The 19,434-nt window shown below is 39.1% G+C and overlaps 1 protein-coding gene across 1 annotated transcript in view; it reads left to right on the forward strand.

Annotated features, from left to right (window-relative positions):
• Window positions 1-19,434, forward strand: part of STK39 (serine/threonine kinase 39) — a 296,619-nt gene that overhangs the window by 110,128 nt on the left and 167,057 nt on the right. Inside the window, exons 6-10 of the mRNA XM_004484199.4 lie at window positions 786-895; window positions 1,148-1,249; window positions 3,309-3,442; window positions 12,251-12,299; window positions 12,401-12,466. Coding sequence (XP_004484256.1) covers window positions 786-895; window positions 1,148-1,249; window positions 3,309-3,442; window positions 12,251-12,299; window positions 12,401-12,466 — 461 coding nt within the window. The remainder of the gene's footprint in view (window positions 1-785; window positions 896-1,147; window positions 1,250-3,308; window positions 3,443-12,250; window positions 12,300-12,400; window positions 12,467-19,434) is intronic.

The following is a 19,434-nucleotide window of genomic DNA, read 5'->3' on the forward strand; positions in this document are numbered from 1 at the left end:
GCCATAACCCACTGGATGGACTGGGGGAGATTGTGAACTACAATGTAAACTATGGTCCATGTGGTGCAGCAGTGCTCCACAATGTATTCACCAAATGCAATGAATGTGCCTTACTGATGAATGGGGATGTTGATGTGGGAGGAGCAGGGGTGGGGAGTGGGGTATGTGGGAAGCTCTTATGTTTTTTAACATAACTTTTAGTGTGATCTATTTATCTTTTAAAAAAAAGGCAATAATGAAAATTTTAAAAAAATTTAAAAAAAGAAGCTGGAAAATAAACATTTAAAAACAAAACAAAACATGAAAAGAAACTACACCACAAAGTATTGCTAGTTTTACTGCCTCCAATAGTATTCTTGAAAGTGACTTTCTAAAGTGAATCTTAGGTAAAAGCTAAGCTCTTTTATATTTAGGGCTTTGGGAACATGCCATGCCTTCACTGCTCTCTCAAACTATGTTTATATATAAAAAAGCATGTAATGTGACCCTTTAAGATTAGTTAGGACTTTTGGTACCTTTTTTAGTAGAAAGTTCCTAGTCCTTGGTCACTGGGCTTTTGGTCTGGGGGCCTTGCCAACCCCTTACCCATGACAGTTCTCTGCCGTGTAAGGGATGGCAGGTGCAGGACTGCCCTGGGGCGTACCTGAGAGAGCATCCTGAACATGTTTGGAACAGTTCATCACCACTCTAAGGCTCACCAGGAAGAGAGATGCTCCAAAAGTTAAAATTTGTAAGTGACAATGTCTTACATAAATTAAGGATGAATTGTGTTTTTTTCCTTTCAGATTTTGGGGTAAGTGCGTTCTTAGCAACAGGGGGCGATGTCACCCGGAATAAAGTAAGAAAAACTTTTGTTGGTACCCCATGTTGGATGGCCCCGGAAGTCATGGAACAGGTAAAAAAAAATCTTATGTTTTGATAGACGTAATATAGTAATACATATCATTAATATCCCAACGTTTCATTCAAGTCAATCATTTTCGTAAAATCCATCATGTAACTAAAATTTAATTCCTGATTGCTAGGATTTGGCAAGCTAGCTTGAAAATTGTGAATAAAATAGCAACAGAGTTCTGACATAATATAGATTTTGTGAATTGTAACGTACCTGCTGTATAATTGTGTTTTTTTCTGGTTCTGGTTTTAGGTGAGAGGCTATGACTTCAAGGCTGACATGTGGAGTTTTGGAATAACTGCCATCGAATTAGCAACAGGAGCAGCGCCTTATCACAAATATCCTCCTATGAAAGTAATTACTAACTCTTTAACTATTGGAAATAATAAATCGTATTTGAAATGTAGTTTAAAAGAAACTGATCCATAATTCTCTTAAATGTAGTCTTTTTTTTTCTTTTTTCTTTCTTTCTTTCTTAGACCTGAGGAGAATAAATGGAAGAATAAAAGACAGTTAAATGTCTGATTTTCTCTCTCTGTGGACAGAGTGGAACAAAAGTTGTAACATTTTCAGCTTTGACACTCGCTTTACATTCTTAACACAAAGCTGAGGCAGAATGTGATCACAGTGATTGATGGAGGTGGATAGCTGTGACAAATGCTGGTCGTTACTCTTTTTGATAGGAGGACACACCTACCTCCCCAAAGAAAATCTCTAGATAGGTTCTAGTGATAACATCTTTGCAGATGGAGTTCCCAAAACTTCAGAGCTCTTTTTAAAAGAATTACTTGTTTTATGGTCTATGACATTTTCATCCCTAATCTCATAGTTTTATGTTGGGGACTCATCTGATATAGAGCAGCAGTTTTTTTCAGGAAATAAAATGTTTCAGATTTTTATTCTTTTTTTTAACTGACCTACATCATTATTTCTTTTAGTTCTGAAGTAGTGGTACCAGGGCTGACTTACCCAACCACATTTGTTTTGAGGCTGAAGTTGCTGAGTGGAAGTAATGAAGATATTTTAGAGATAAGATCCAGGACTATTTCATTATTTTTCTAGGCAAATATTTGTAAAAATGGAGGAGTATTAACAATATCTGAGGTGAAAGAAATTAGTTTTACTAATTGGGAAAAATAATACCTTATTGTAGAAAATTTAGAAGTACAAGTAAGCATAAAGAAGGAAATAGTCTTCCATAATCCCAGCAACCACAGAAATCCCTATAAGATTTTAGTTTGGTTTACTTCATTGTTTTTCTATATACGTGTGTATATGTTTTTTAAACATATACACACATATATACCTAATTTTGTTTATCTGAAAAGGTATAGCTGAGATGTATACAATTCAAGTTATTTTTTAGAGAAAGCAGCATTGAAGCAACTCTGAGGACTTTTTCTTTCATCTAGTTTTGCTGGACTGTTCTTAGTCCTTGTTTCCTTTCTTTCCCCTGTCCTTAGTGTTTCTCACCTGAATCCAAAGTCATTCTTGCTAATTCCAGCCTGAAGTCCTACAGGAATTTTCTTGAGAGTTCACGGTTCTCCCACTTTCTTCTGCTTGCTATTATCCTCCACAAACAGTAAACTGTCACATTAATCCTTCATCTATTCACATATCTGAAAATATTTGAAAAGTTTTGGCATAGATTGTATTTGCATTAATTAGGGCTAATTTATGCATTCAGGAGATTTATTTACTTCACAGGTCAATGGTTTGTTACAGATTCTGCTTTCTTTAAAGCAAATAATTTTGAATTTAGTGTGAAAGAATGATTTTTCACTTTTTGATTTGATGTTTTATTCTAATTTTGTCCCTTCTTCAAAGCAGCATGGCCTTTGATTTTATTATGAGTTTAGCAACTCAGTTGTGTTCTGGAAGTCTCAATTTAGCCAGGCTTCCTAGAAACTTTCTGTATGTTTTCTCAGTAAAAAAATAAAAGAGGAAGGAGAAGGAAATCATGCTCCCTCTTGGGATGCTGTGGGTTTATTCTAGGGCCGGTCATGTGTTACGGGAGCCCGAGCACAAGAGGCTCCCCACTTAGGAAGGATCTGGCCCTTGCTCTCCTCCCCCTTCACCACTCCCCTCCCAAGCAGAGTCTCAGCCTTTACTCTCCTGGTGCTACATGCTCCTTGAGGAAACTCTGTCCTAGTCCCTTTGGGAGACTCATTCTTAACACATAGAGCAGATTTTGTAAAGTCCTGTCAGTGGAATAACAAACAGGTTAAGGAGTACATGAACAGATTGGCAGAAGGAAATGAATACTTTCAGTACACAATTTCTAGAAAGTTAAAATCATGGAAAATTTTGGACCTAATCAAGGATGCTTTTTGATATTTTGGTGAAAAATTAAAAACTTGATTGTAGCAAAAGCTATACTGAAACTCGGTCTTCATATTTGTTTCTGCTGCAGGTGTTAATGTTGACTTTGCAAAATGATCCACCCACTTTAGAAACAGGAGTAGAGGATAAGGAAATGATGAAAAAGTATGGCAAGTCTTTTAGAAAATTACTTTCACTGTGTCTTCAGAAAGATCCTTCCAAAAGGTATGTCAAACTCAGTGGCTGTGTTAATGACCTGGTTCGAGTCATGACAAAGCTTTGCCTGTGTATGGGGAAATGTTGTGTGAGAACAGCTAAAAGGCATTCCTAGTCTCTGGGGAAAGCCTGCTGTGGCCCCCAGATTTTCAACCTGTTAGTGGTCAAAGGGGGAGGAAAGTGAGTGGAGAATGAGGGGGGAGGAAGAGGGAAACTTTTGGTGTTATTGGCTTCTGCTATGCTTGTTAGCTGTGTGCTCCGTCATCAAGGGAAGTGAAGTAAAACAGAAAGCAGAAGAAATTGGCAGGGCTTCATTCAGAAGCTGAGCTAATCTTCTGCACTGTGTAGGTTGAGCTGACCTCTCTGAATATCCTGCTCGCTCCAGTCTGAACCAGACAGAGCTATTGAATTTTGCATGAGCTTCCTTTTAGCTGCTGAACAAGTTGTTTGTGCTGTTTAAAAGAGTATCAGTAAAGACGATTAAGGAGAATTTTTACCTTAGAAAGATTGATCATATAAACAGAAGCAAAAGCCTTTAAATTTACTTAAGTGTTGCCTGTTTATTCCCGTGTTATTGATTTACACGCTGCAGGATGTCTGTTTTCAGAGTTTTCTTCGTCTCTCTTAATTTCTGTACCTTTGACGTACCCTGGCCAGGGAAAATGAAGTTCAGTGTTTGTTACCACTTCACTGGGGAGTGTGACTGTTGTGAACCACACTCAGGCCTTAACATGGGGTTCCCTTAAGGGGAAGTTCCCTTTCCTGGCTTGCTTGTGTGTGGCACTGTCCTAAGCTACTGTGGCCATAGATTATAGACCCCCAGAACTGCGATGTTGTCTGTCCTAATCCATCTCCAAGGATCCAATGTGATACTTAAACATTTTACAATGTAGTGCCTCTTTTGCTCTGAAACTTTTTTTTTTCAAGGAAGCACCTTGCTTATTAATAGAAGTTATACCTTTATTCCCATCTTAGTTTTATGAAGTTTACACCCTTTACAAAGGTTAAAAACAACACCAAAACACCAAAACAGTATCGTACTGTGTGTTTAGACTACTCCTGTCTAGAGTAAATGGTTCCCATTATTTTACCATTCTTCGCAGCTCCTTATTTTGAATTTTACTGAATTTGCCTTGATTCTTTCCTGTGTCAGCCACCTTTAGACCTTTAGAGCCAAGTCTAAAGATCGGTTGCTATTAAGCAACAGTTTTAAAAATAATCTTGGAATCATTTATTTTAAGATGGATGATTATTTTGTCACATCTGTAGACTGTTAAACATCTCTGTTATCCTTTATAATTTTATTTGTAGGGCTTGTTTTCCCTCCATAGTTATATTGATCTTTCATTGTGATATTTCTTCACTCTTCTGTTGGGCAAAAATGCTTTTAGAGCCCAGTCATTCTCAACATCTGCTTTCCTTTCCTCTTGTCATCTCCAAATGAGCCTCCACTGGGAGAGAAATACTCGTCTTCCCAGTTAGCACTGGGGTTAGTACTGATCGTCTTTGTGGTTCTTGAACTAGTTGAGATCCTACCTAATGGTTGTGATGTGCAGTTACTGTTCCTACTTACAAAGATGGTTCTGTAGGGTAGAATTGTTAGTGTGCTTAATGATATAATAATGTATATTCAGAAGGTTTAAGATTTGGTCAAAAGAGATGAGATTAGATTGACATACATTAAATTTAAAAATCATATTTTTTTTATTATCTTGAAAGTCTTCCCAGGTTTTATTTATAATATGAGCTGAAGTACAAGTTTTTCCCACCCACCAAAAAAAAGGTCTTTTAAAGAAAAGAAGCATCTATCATATGCTCACATCCTTACAAAGTCTTTCCCTCAGAATACTCTCTTAGTTACATTATTTTGATCTGTAAAATACTAATAGTTTCAGGTCTTCCTTTAGAGATTTTCTTTATAACCTTATCTGTTCTCGCTATTGTGCAAGTGTCCCCTGTAACAAAAAAAATTATAGACTGTAAGTGAAACATCATCTTCCCAGGCAGCCCCTTCTTTTAAAGAAAAGACATGAATGCTAAGGATGCATGTAAAAAATGCTAAGGATGCATGAAAAAAAAAGGATTCATGACTTGTAGAAATAGAAAAAAGTAATATTGTTGAATTATTTCTTTAGAATGTGATTTTTAAAATATGTGCTCATTGTTGAACTAATAAGAGTTAATTGCTGCACGATTCTTAACGAAACAGTATAGATTTGCAGCTCTTTCCGTGTCTGCCTGTGTTGACCCAGGGTGGTTGTTCTTCCTCTGTCCCCCCATCTACCTTTCAACACGTGGTTCAAATGCCATGTCCTCTCTGAGTTAGATACATTGAGATATGATTCATAGTTCTACTTTATCATCACCTGTGTGACTTTGTTTCCTTGTCTGTAAAATGGGACTGACAACACCCACGTCATAGGATTGCTTTGAGGATGGAAGGGGATAATTCATGTAAAGTAGATAAAATTGTGCCAGGTTGTTCTTATGTACTCAAGAAATTGGGATTGCCATTCATTATTTGCCCTTTTATTCTGACCAAGTAGAGTAATTGCAACTTGTGGTTTTCCTCTAGCATTTTGAAGATGTGTCTTTTGTAGCACTTACCACACATTGTTGCATTCATTGATTTACGCACTCAACTTTCTCAGGGATTTGTAAATTTAATAGAAGGAGAACCTGTGCTGCTCATCTCTGTATTCACAGTGTTTGGTGTGTATTATATACTCAGTACCCTTTCTTGAACTTTTGAAGAGAGGTTTTTGCAGCTTGGCAATTTGGAGGTGATTTGGACCTACTGAGAAAACCAGATCGCAGTGGGTTGAGGAGTTCATGGAATATTTTTGATAATGTATATTTATTTCTGTTGTCTGCATGTAGATTATCTACTTGAAATCTGAAAGCAGTTGACTGGTACCAGTTCCCTGTTATTGCCAAGTACGTTTTTAGCAAGGAATGGAAAATATCACAGGGAACCAGTGACCAGGGCAGATGCTCTCCTATGCTGGAGCCACCAGGCCAGCTGAGGAAGGGCAAGACTGTGCTTGTTTCAGTCAACCTTGAGACTCCTGGAGCTTTCCCAATAAAAGAGAACTGGGATGTTTGAACTGTTCACCTCGTCCAAGACTGTGCTCTTGCTTTGGCATAGCAAAAGAGTTGCTTATATTTGTACTGCGGAACATCTTGCTGTTTCTTAAAGAATTCTCAGCCTTATCTTGTGGATTATAGGCTTCATATGGATGGCAACTATAAAAAGAACCAGCGTTTTCTTTGAGAAACAAAGGGGGCGTGTGTCACTTAGAAAAAATTATAAGAAGTAAGACTTGAATATTTCTCTTGGGTGGAGGGCTGGAGTGAGGAAAAAGAGCTCTGCCCGAGGTCAGTGAGCTGTTAGAATTTATTAATGCACATTGTTAGAACTATTTAAACTATATCATATTCATCCTGAATCCTTTGAGAATTATTTTAAGTCTCGGTGGACTTTGGTTCATCCATATGTATTAACTGAATTCTTTAAGAGATTTCCTCCTGAGAATGTTGGTACTTGCAGACTACTGAACTGTTTTCAAGAGTGTTAAATTGAATCATCATTCAAAACCTGGGCCTTTCTTTTGGTTGCTGGTAGCATTTTCTCATTTCTTGTAAAACAGTGTTTGCACTTATATTATACTGAATTGCTCTGTAATTGTTACCAGACATGTAAGACATGACTATACTTGCCGAATTCTTTCCTCTGTGTACTCAGTTGTACGGCAGTGAGAGTGGCATTGTAACTGTACGTTAACCATACCCTGGATGTTGCTACAGCATAAAAGTCAAATTAGCGCCCCCCCAACTAACGTCAGCTGGACAGCACACACCTCAGCTTCTGTATCTTCTGTCACTTTCTTTCCTCCCTCATTTGCACATTCTTCCATACTCTCTTATGTAGATCGTTTCATGTAGGATGCTGTTCCAAGGTTGTAGACACTTCAGCTAACTTGAGCACAAAAAGGTACCAGTGACCTGCTATTTAGTTATTCTGTACAAGGTAGGAATTATTATTTAAGCCTATAAAGAAAGAATGTGGCTTCTTTAAGCCACTTTTCATTTTTTTATGTCAGAATATTTTTGTATTTATTGATGAAGGCTAATAGGGGAGTGCTGGAAAAGGAGTGCTCTCTGGTGCCTGTTTTTTCCCTTTACGTTTTTGGTTACCATAGTAGAAATGACCTTGTTGGGAAAGGGAAAGTAGTCTCCCAGCCCTGTACCTCAAGGTATGCCCGGTATTTTCCCGGCCTTCTGTCTACATCAGTCTGACACTGGGAAGGAAAGACATTTGATCCTTAGTGGACAGAAGGAGGAGGTGAGAATGCAGAAGAGGAAGGGAAGCATTTTGGCTCCCAACCTTAGCACCTCAGATGTGCCCAGAACTTCCCCTCCCCTTTTCTTGCTAGCGTAAGTCCCATTTTCATTATATCATTCTCCTCCCCCACTACCTGGAACCAGATGCTTAGAATTCGGTGCTGCCTAAATCTCACTCCAGGAGTTGTGGTACTGTGTCCACATGGGTAGCAGCATCACTTTCATCCCCACTTGATTATGGCAGGAAATTGAGCTATTCGCAGTGGTTCGTTCTGTGTTAGACATTGGGATTATAACATTGGAAACTGTGTGCTCCTTGCTTTGGAAGGGCCTACAACCTAGTGGGTGGGATGATTTAGGAAGAGGAGATGATTACAGAATGGGAGTGTGGGTAGACGGGCGTGTGGGCGTGGAGTAGGGGGCAGTGAATTCCCCTTGTGGAGGGTGGGGAGCGATCTCTGGGGATTTGCGACATTTAAATTGGTTCTGGAGTGATAACAAGAGCGGGCCAGTTGGTGAAGGCAATTTTCAAAGCATGAAAATCAGTGTGTGCTTTGTCATGAAAGGGCCAGAGATGGGCGAGAATGTCATTGTCACGGGAGGAGATCATCCTCGTGGGCCATGAAGGGGACAAGGCTGGAGGACTCAGGACCTAGAACTCCCAGGGCATGCTAGCAGGCCTTGGCCGTCATCTCAGGGCCCCCAAAAACAAAAAGTTAGCCTGGGTAAGAAGGGTCAGGCTTGTATTTTTTAAGATGCTAACTGGAGAAGCAGTGTGGAGGATGGAATGAGGAACAGAGAAGCAGCAGAGAGACCAGCTGGGAGGCTGTTGTAATAATTTTATTGGCAAGAAGTGATGAGAGTTTAAACAGAAACGGGAACAGTAGCCTGGAGCTCCTTAATCATCCTGGTTTTCATAGGTTTCTTTTTATTTTTAAAAAGCTAAATCTCAGATTTGAATGCTTCTTGGGCTTTTTAATTTTGATTCATGATGTAAGGTGACCAAACATGATGCCAGATCTTGCTCAGTTCAATTTATAAGGATTCTACTGTATGTTCTCTCTGTAACTCTTCTCCTACTCAGCTCTGCAATTTCGTGATGGGTGCGTGTTCTGACGCTCCTCTTTCAATCTGACAGCAAGTGTTGACTCCTATGCTAGGGTATAAATCACTGGAGGAAGTAATTAGGTCTGTGTACACCATAGTATGCCTAAGATCCAGCATAATGCCTGATAAATGTAGGTGCTCAATAAATATTTATTGCAAAAATGAAAGGATACATTTGGAGCAGCTTGAGGCTAAAAACATTACTGATGATCAATAGTAGCAATACTAGAGTGATTACAACTGAAAATGGGAGGATTGCATCCAGCATCCAGGTGGAATCTGAGCCTCCTCTTGACATAAAGGTGCAATGGACACAACCAATCCAATGTCCACATAGAAGAGGTGGCATTGGATTGGGAAAAGTGGACATAATGGACAAAGGGTATGGGGAAAGGCAGGAAGAGATGAGAGGTGGAGGCGTCTTCGGGACATGGAGCTGCCCTGGATGGTGCTTCAGAGGTAATCACCGGACATTGTAAATCCTCACAGGGCCTACATGATGGAATAGAGGAGAGTATGGGCCATGATGTGAACCAATGTATATGAGGTGCAGAGGTGCCCAAAGATGTACTTACCAAATCCAATGGATGTGTCATGATGATGGGAACGAGTGTTGTTGGGGGGGCGGAGAGGGGGGGTGGGGGGGTGGGGTTGAATGGGACCTCACATATATATTTTTAATGTAATATTATTACAAAGTCAATAAAAAATAAAAAAATTAAAAAAAAAAAAATAGTAGCAATAAATACTAAAATAACAGCCCAAATTAAGTCGTGTAAAATAGTGGCATCATTTTTGAGTTCTAGTTCCTACTTAACAAGGTGCAAATTAATGAATTTGAATGAACTTACCCAGGGATATGGCACACAAAATGCAAAAGGTGGCCCACCTGTTGTTTAGCCCTTTATTTACTCAAAGTAATTAGCAATTAGCAGCTGTTTATGGCAGTGGATGTGGGGATTAAGGGTTCTTTGTCAAGTACCTATAACTAGTGTTCCACTTGAAATCTGAGGAAAAGGGCAATAACAATTTAAATAGAAAATTTCTTTGCATAGAAATACAGCTTATGGCCTCTGTAGACTTAACACAGTTTGTATAGTGAAGCATTTAATGATGTTTCTTAATTCTTTTATATGCTTGAGTTTGGTTCCTGGGAACATTTTAGCAGAGCTTCCTGGTTCCAGAGGAGTGGTTTCCAGTATTTTCATTTATGAGACCTCCTTGCAAAGTTGTACATCTCCCCAACATAAAAGCATTTGTACCTTTGATAATTATTGCCTGAGAGAATACCCAGTGAAATCCTATAATGCTTCCCTCCCCTACTCTTAATTTTGTATTTATGAATAATTTAAAATATAAGGGTAAAGGGAAAGGATAGTACAGTGTTCTCATGTATACCATCACTTAGATTCAATAGCTATTTACATTTTACCATATTTGTTATATCCATTTTTCTGCATTTTAATTTGCTGAAAGTCAGTAACAACCTTAATATTTCTGCTTGCAACTCTGACAAGAGGACATTTTCCCCACTTACCGACAATACTTTACCACACTTAAGAAAATGAACAGTAATTTCCTAAAGTTTTCAAGTTATCTAGCATAGAAATATATCCCATATTATTTCCAAATGTCTTTTGTGGCTTCCTTCTCATTACTGTCCTTGACAGGATTCAGTCAAGGATCCTGGTGTTGCCAGATTTCCTCTAGGTTCTTGGCTATGTTACAAAAAAGAGTTTAAGAACATGTCAGTTGTTTATTAAGAAAATGAGAGAAGAGAAAGAAAAGAACAGATTGTGGGTCCCAGGTACACTTGTGCTCTGATCCAGGCAGAGAGAGGGAAGAAGGGCAAAAAGGCTGATTTAGCTTCTGTGCTTGCTTTTAAGCCATTACTTATTCCACCCCTTTGCTAACATCAGGAGAGGAATTCCAGTTGTTTGCTGTTTTGGTTGATTACCCCACCTGTCAATTCCCATGGTGAGGGGTGGGTGGGGCAATGACAAGGCCCCTTGATAATATCCAGGGCTTTTCCTTGATCCCCGATGATGATCTTATTCCAGATGGGAAATTCTCATGAGGTTCTTCCAGAGAGGGCTCCATGGCCACATGTTCCATGGCCATGGTTTTTTTTTTGCCACGTTCCAGATTCGTCTTTTTATTCTCTAATCTAGACTGCCTCAATGGGGTATGTGTTTCTTATGTCTCTTTTAATCTAGAACAGTCCCCTTTCCTTTTCTCCATGACACTGACTTTTTGAAGAGGTCAGGCCAGCTGTCTTGCTCACTGTCGTACTTGATAGTTTGATCCTATTACCTTTGCATGGCTGCTTTTTTAGAAGGAACTGTTGATGAAGGAAGCTATTCTTTATGGACGGATTCCAGTTAATAAGTGTAGAAGGAATGATTGAAGTAGAAAATCAGTATTCTCTAATCCTTTAGTCAATAATTATTTTAGGCTAAGATGCTATAACCTTAAGGTGAAAAGTTTATGGGGAACTGGATATTCATAGGATGCTTAATAGAATATTTGCTAATCGCAGTGGGAGAAAACATACCTTTACAGTGGAGAGATTTGGGACCTGGGGACCAAGTGATTAAACTTCGCATCACTGACAATGGAATAACCCAATGTCATGTGCTTCCTGTGTGCTGCAGTAAGAATTGTGCAGCATCATCTATGAAATATTCTTGTCAGAAATGCTTGATTATACCTGATCAAGCCTTTAGACCTAACTTTCAGTATACAGCAAATGTAGGAGATAGAGAAACAATCTATATGATACCAACAGGGGACAAATCAGCTATATCCAGTAATGCTTTTAAAAGAATTTGCATTTTATTAATCACCATTGCATTTACCTTCACTTGAAAAACCGTAGTGCATACACATTTGAGACAGGTTTATTTGGTGAGCAGACAGTGCTCAGCCCCGTGAATTTGGGGACCTCCTCCCCTAACTGCTGCTCCTAGGGATTCCGAGTACACGGGAGACTGTAGCCTCTTGGACAGGGTCAGATCGCAGCATGGACTCTTTCTTAATAAACAAAGGTATTTAGCTCGCAGACATTCTGTCTGCCACCTTTTAGTGAATTCACTTTAGTGAAATGTATGGATGAAGGATAGAAAATTGATCGTACCCCCAAGCATTTCATTTACAGGAGTTCTGTGCTTTGCAGTAGAGATGTTTGGAAAGAACTGGAAAACTGGCACTGTTTTATTTGGTGCCAGCTAATGATTAATTCAGGCTGTGGTTTTACTATTCCTAAATTGGTCTTCCAGAAATACTCTAGGGTTAAGTTGTTTCATCAAGGCGGTGTATTTATTGAGTGGTCATTGTTTCAACTCTAATTTATTATTGATCTTTCAGGCCCACAGCAGCAGAACTTTTAAAATGCAAATTCTTCCAGAAAGCCAAGGTAACATGCTTAAAAACCCAAGTAAATCTGCTATTTTGAAATCACTATGAATTTCTATATATCATATTTGATTTTAAACTCTTGGGATATTTGTTTTGCAGAACAGAGAGTACCTGATTGAGAAGCTGCTTACGAGAACACCAGACATAGCCCAAAGAGCCAAAAAGGTAAGCACCCTTAGCCCACACAACCCTGTAGCAGCTGCTACCTATGGGAAATGAAACCCATAGAAAAATAGGGAAAATCCTTCCACATACTCAGGACATGTTATTTAGAGATGATGTGATTAGTGAATTACTCAGCTCCCTGCATTCTGCCTTTTGGTTATCTCAGCCTGTTGTTACGTATTTAGGTATGGAAAGAATGTGAAACTCAACTGATATAGTTTTTCCATTTATCAGGTTTGCTTAAAGGTCAGAGAGAAGGGGGATGTCGTTGAGTTTTAAATACTGGAGAGTTAAAATATACTTGAATATATTTCCTTTGGGTTTCACAGAATAGGAACAGTTTTTAAAAACAGTTCAAAGTAACAAAAACTAAATACATATGTATATATATAGACACACACACATTGCTTTTAAATGGTTATTTTAATATCTGTAGGTTATATGCCCTTTCCTCATAAAAGACCTGTGCTGTGGTCCCTTTTGTGTTCTACCTTATTTTAACTAAATTAAATTAATGATTACCTAAAAAAACTTTCCACTCCAGATTCTGTTTTTATAAAATGGTATGTATGTTTGAGTGTATTTATATATTTATCTAGGGTATTTTTATTTCTAATTGTGGGTTTCATTAACCACAATTAATTTAATCCACATAAAATTTAACCCATGGTTTAGTCTGGTTTAGATTGATTTTAAAATAATTTCAAAATATTTTTATACACCAAGTATAAAGAAGCAGGGGGGATTGTCCTTCTGCTTCACAGTTAATATTTGGAGGGAAAGCTGACCTGAATCTGAATTTTCTGCTCTGTAAGCAAAATTGGGGAAAGAAGGTGCACTAGAGCTTGCATCTCATCGTACCTAAGTTTAAGTAACTTTGAATTTTAACTCCCAGATATTTGCCTTGTCTAAAACATTCCTTATGAAATGCATTTGGCTGATGTGTTAGAATAGTTGTACAAGCATTTTAAAGTAGCCTTCAAGAAATGGGCCATTCTGTGCATGGATCTGAGTAGCTGTCCTGGAGCAGCAGGGTCCTGTGAGCTGGGCTGGGTGCTGGTCCTGGGCCGTGGGCTGGGCTAGGCACAGGGGAATGGTTGTGGGCTATAGCGACCTGAGCCAAGGTTGGCCTGACGGATGTCTCAGAGGGAAAATGGCAAGTTTGGCAGATAGGCCCTCAGAGTGGCCCTTCTGCAGGGATAGCACAGAGAAGCTGAAGCTTCAGTTTGAGACAACAGATTAGAAACTGGAAGTAAGAGTTTCAGGGCTCCTGACAGAAGACTGAACAAGGGGTAAGGGGCCTTTTGACTGGAAATGTCGACCAGGGTTGGAGAAACCTGTTAGCCTTCATCAGGTGGGGTGCATACCCCTAAAAACATCTTTTTTTTTTTTTTTTTTTGCCTACTCATTCTGCTGGAAGTTTCATCTGATCCCACCCTACAGCTATTCCTTGAAAGGAGGATCTTCCAGGCCCACTTTCTTTGTAAAGCTTGAGAGTCATACCTCCAGCTCATTGTTAAATGGCCTACAGCATCTCAAGTGCAGGGTTTCCAAAACAGTTTACTTTTCCTCCCAAACCTAATTTTCTTCTAGTTCTCTCTGTTTCTTTCTTAGTTACCCAGCCTCAGAGCCCTGCGATTGTATTTATGATCATCTTCCCTCCTCGTCTTTCCATTTTACTCAATCTCTTGTCCTTTTTGTCTTTCCTATTACAACATGGCAAACATCATTTCTCTCCTGTTTTCAACCAATGACAGTAGATTTCTAATTGTTCTCCATCCATTCCTCCTTTCCATTCCTTTTTCGAAACTACTGGAAGATTAACATTCTTATCATGTCACTTACCTGCTCAAAAGTGGTTTCTAAAATGAAACAAAAACAACTCAATGAGTCAATAAATTATAAAATTTAAATTTAAAAAACAATTTCCTACATCTGTCAAATAAAGGCCAAGCTACTTAGCTTTGAATTCGTGGCACCATTTCAGCTTCCAACCTTATTTTCTGCTTCTCCACTTCATATATTCTAAACTCCAGCCAAACTGAACCACTTACAGTTCCTGCTATATAACCCAAACTTCCTTTTGGGACTTTTGTTAATCTGAGAAAGTGAGAAATCTGTTTGGGCTGTGACTTTCTTCCCTTTCTTCTAAAAAACATTTAAATTATTTATTAAATGTTGGTGTGCTGTGCATTCCAAACCCTGTTTTGTGTACATCTTAAAGATTAAGCAGCTAGAAGTTTGAGAGATGTGATTTTTCAGCCATGTCTTCTGCCATTCGATTGTTCTTTGAATTTAGACTTCAGCCTCAGGGCTTGTTTTGTCGTCCATCCTTCCAAGTGGAAAATGGCCACGTATCTCAGTCGCACAGAAGACTAAAGGGAGAATACAAATTGGTCCTTTAAACTTCTTAGAGAAAAAGGAGTGGCCCATTGTAATGTTATCCTGGCTGCTCCAGCTTCATAAAGGAGGCCTTTCCTGTCATATTTCTCACTTAAAGTACAATTTGATTATCAGTCATACTACAACCCTTGCCCATAGGTGCTCTGACAGATACAATAATCGGGACAATGTTGATCATTCTTCATTTCTTGTTCATAGTAAGTGCCCAGGTATTTACTGACTGGATAAACCCACATGCGTGAGTACACCAAGGAAAGGCCAGTTTACAGTTTGAGGCCTGTGGTCAAGGTTAATGAGAGATTGATGTTCCTGGATCACAGGATGCCCTGTAAATTCTAAACAAGAACATTTTAATAACGACCCAGAAGAGTAGAGTTAAGAGAAGCTATATAGCTTCTTTTAAACTTTTCACTTATCCTTGTGCATGAGAAGAAAAGGTTTCTACTCCACATGTAACTCTCTAGGAAGCTGTCTCCAGCCATCTTTTGGGGTTTAAAAGTTTGACCATGTGTTCTGTCATTGACTCTACTGGGCTCACTAGATAGGGAAGGGCTTAAATAGTACTGTTACAATTTAATGCAGATGTTTAGGGCTATGTGCATTTTCTGTAGGAGCATCTAAGCATCAGAGTTGGCTGATGCCTACACTTCACGTTAGTGATATGAACCTTGAATTATCACATGCAAGGACACGCTCATATGCCTTCAGTGGCTTTCTGAAACCTAACTGTGGCAGGATGGGAGATGGAGGGTGGGAGGCCAGTACTACACAAATGTCTAAATGTCAGCTGCTCAGCCAAAATGCATATTGGCCAGGAAGGGGATGAGTTAGGGAAATGTTTTTCTTATTGTGGTTGCCTGTGTTTTCATGGGAAATAGAATTACTGGAAGATTCTTGCTTGAATTCTTTCAACAATGAAATTGAGAAGTTGGAAATGCTCATTTTCAGAAGGAAGAAAAGGATATTCTGTCACAGCTACATTTGGCTGTAAGGTTGATTTACTATTTATAACCCAAGGCTCTTGGGTCCATTTGAGCTCAAGTGTGCTTTGGAATTCAATGGAATGGGAATATTACAAATCACATTTATTTACTGCTTAATATGAGTTGATAATCTTGTACTGTCTTCTAAAATTTTTTATTTTGAAATAATTTCAGAATTACAAAATGTAAAAAAAAATAGTGTTAAGAATTCCCATGTGTATCTCTCTCTCTTGAAACATTACAGAATTTAAGTTAGGACATATCTGATACCTCCAAATACTTCAATGTATATTTCCTAAAAATAAAGACATTCTCTTACATAAACAGTACATTTGTTGAAAATCAGGAAATTGACAGCGATACAATATTATTATTCAATTTGTAGACCTTATTCAAATTTTGCCCATTTTCCCCACTGTTGATCAATAGCTGATCTGGGAGCCAGTCCAGAATTATTTGTTTTTTTTCTTTTATTCTCCTTTAATCTAGAGCAGTTTTTCTTTATCCTTCATAACCTTTTAAAAGAGGATGGGCTAGTTTTGAAGAATGTCCTTCACTTTGGGTTTGTCTGATCTTTCTTGGTGATGATTAGATTCAATTTACGCATTTTTTCCCCTTTACTGGAATATCTCAGAAGTGATGGTGTGTTCTTCTCAGTATATCATATTAAAAGTTAAGTGATTTTGATTTATTTCTGTGCTGGAGATGATAACTTTGATTACTTGGTTAAGGTAGTACCTGCTAGCTTTCTTCATTGTTTATTTCTAGTGTTATCTCCAAATAGAGGAATGCATTAATATTACATTCACTCATGGCAGTAAACATTAAAAGGTTAAATGCATATGCCTACTGCAGAAGACTGGACACTTCAGATGTATTTAGTGAAATGGGGAATGAGTAAAGAGTCCTGGTAATGGGGCATGGTGGAGGAGATGTTGGAAAGATTGTTTCTCTGTTGCTATCATTTTGTTGGAATGGAGAAAGGCCCATGGAAGCCCACAAAAAAAGGAAATGAGTTACAATAGTTATTTCATTGCCCTGTCCCTTCACCAGTCTCCGTGTTATCTTGATGGTCCCATTACAGTGCTGGCAGTGGGCAGAGCCAGCACTCTCTCTCACTGTAACACATCTGCTATGTGGTGGGCATGTGTGCTGTGAAGAGCCTAAGGATAGTGGGAATTAAATACACACAGTCAGTATTCTTTCACAGCTTTCAGATCACTTTCACATATGCTTCCTTCTTTATTCCAAACAATAGTGCTTGAAGATAGAAGGGTGGGTATTTTGATCGCTCTGTACAGATATGGGACCTGAGGCCTGGGGAAGTGAAATGATTTGACCAAAGTCATAGAGCTACTAAGAGGCAAGAGGGAACGCCAATTCTTGTTTCATGTTCTGTGCTTTTTCCACAAAATCATACCTCAGAAGGAAGAGGGAGAGAAGAAAGAGGATAAGAAACGAAATGTAGATGGAGAGGGTAGGCAGAGTTAAATGGTGAATGTGGGGAAAAGCAGGTGCATCTGTCCTCAGAGCAAGTAGTCCACCAGGTAGCACTGTGATGGGGCGGCCACGCCGCTCATGGGCATTAGGAGATGTTGGAAGCACTGTGGTCAGAACCTCGGAAGTTTACCAGGACTCTTGCCGATGTGGAAAGAATAAGGCGATGGAAGGGCTTTGGAGATTTTAGGGAAGAGAAATGGGTCGAATTTGAGAGCATCAGCAGTTGTCAGAAGCTCAGTCTAGTCTCTCAGTCATAAAATGAGGAATGTAATATTACCTGCCTTACGTTTGTGAGGACTAAATGAGGTAAAGCATATGACGTTTGTGGCACAGTAGTCGGCACAAGTACTCAGTAAATGGTACTGAGTAATCTAGGTACTTTTATAATCCCCGGTATTACTTGTATTATTATAATTTTGTTAGTATAATACTGTTAATGTTTTTTGTAGCTCTCACGATTGCTGTTGCTGCGGTTCCCGTTTCTGCTTTAACAGCTGTTACCATTACAACCACAGCAACAAGTACGAGGCACTGAGGTGCGGAGGAATAGGACGTAGTGCAGGCCTCCCAGTGGGAAGACAGTGGAAGCCCCACGAGCCGCACAGAGAGACACTGCAGGGAATAAATGCATAGGCACAGACTGTCCACAGGCCTGGGAATGGTCATGGCAGTGGTAGGTGGGGGAACCCATGGAGAGGAGAGGGAAAAATTTGTATTTCTTGGGTACCTTCATGCACCATGCTAGATACTTGGTTAACATATATCTCAGTCAGTTTGGCCTTACAACCACCAATGAAGTCCTGCATAACAGGGCAGAAGATAATACATGATAGAGTATTCAGACTGGTTTAAGAAAAAAATAAAAGCTACAAGTATTTTGAAATATAAGCGGAAAAGAACAACCAAGTATTAAAAGTGAATTAAAAGTGGTTGAGCACCTGCCTCCCACAAGGGAGTTCCTGGGTTTGGTTCCTGGGGCCTCCTAAAAGTGAAAAAACAAACAACAAGCAAACAAATGAAAAAACCAACTCAGGGGAGCTGGTGTGGCCCAGTAGTTGAGCGCTGGCTTCCCACTTACGAGGTCCTGGGTCCAGTCCCCGGTCCTGGTAACTCAAAAACAAAAACAAACAAACAAACATAAAACCACAAGTGAATTAAACAATTCTTAATAGGTTATGGGGTTTTAAAACAGATATTTAAATATCTCCTGGTTGATGAGCCGTCAATTCGCAGACCCGGAAACTGAGACCTAGGGAGCTTGGAACCTGACGGAGGCCACATAATAGTGGCCGTTTCAGAAGCCAGCTTCCCAGTTTGCTACCATTTTGTCTCTTCTTTTACTTAATGAAGAGAGAAAATGACCCTGAATTTCTCAAACATTGCTTTCTTCCCTCCTGGAATGTTATAATTAATTACGAAGATATTGAAGGTTATGTACTGTCAGGAAACTAGAGAAATGAAATGACTTCAGACACTTAACGTGATTTTAGTTTCGTTCCAAATCTGCCCAGTAGAGGGCAACAGTAGGTTTTAGTTCTGTGTGGTGGTGAACAGCAACTGAACACAAGTTCTTGGCTTCACTGAAGGCCTCAGACTTGGAGTACAAAGAGCAACGGTGTATTAAGTCCTTAATGAGCTGTGAATACTAGACACCTTAGTCATTTGGGGTATTTTTTTTTTACTGGACAGAAGACTGAAGGGTGCTGTCCCAAGTACCTTTCATTATTACCATTTTTATTTTAAATTACATTTTTTTCCTGAACAAATCTAAGTAATTTAACATTTGTATTTTGCATGATTCGTGTGAAAACCAAAGATCTCAAGTTTGAGGAAGGGACTGGAGTACTTATTTTGTGGGTAAATTAATACTGTTCTAGGAGGTGGCAAGGTCTTTCTGGAAGGTTCTTTGGTTCCTGCTGTTCTCATCACCAGGGAAAGAGAGGAAGGAGGGATTCGAAGTGTACATTAGCTATGAAGGAGAAGTGAACTCCTCCTCTGTAACTATTACCACACATTTTACGGATTTACTGTAAATCCTCAGTATTCAAGTAGGCCTAAGAGTACATTTCAACTCACTGCTTT

This window comes from Dasypus novemcinctus, chromosome 7 (assembly GCF_030445035.2).
Source record: "Dasypus novemcinctus isolate mDasNov1 chromosome 7, mDasNov1.1.hap2, whole genome shotgun sequence".
Lineage (NCBI taxonomy): Eukaryota > Metazoa > Chordata > Mammalia > Cingulata > Dasypodidae > Dasypus > Dasypus novemcinctus.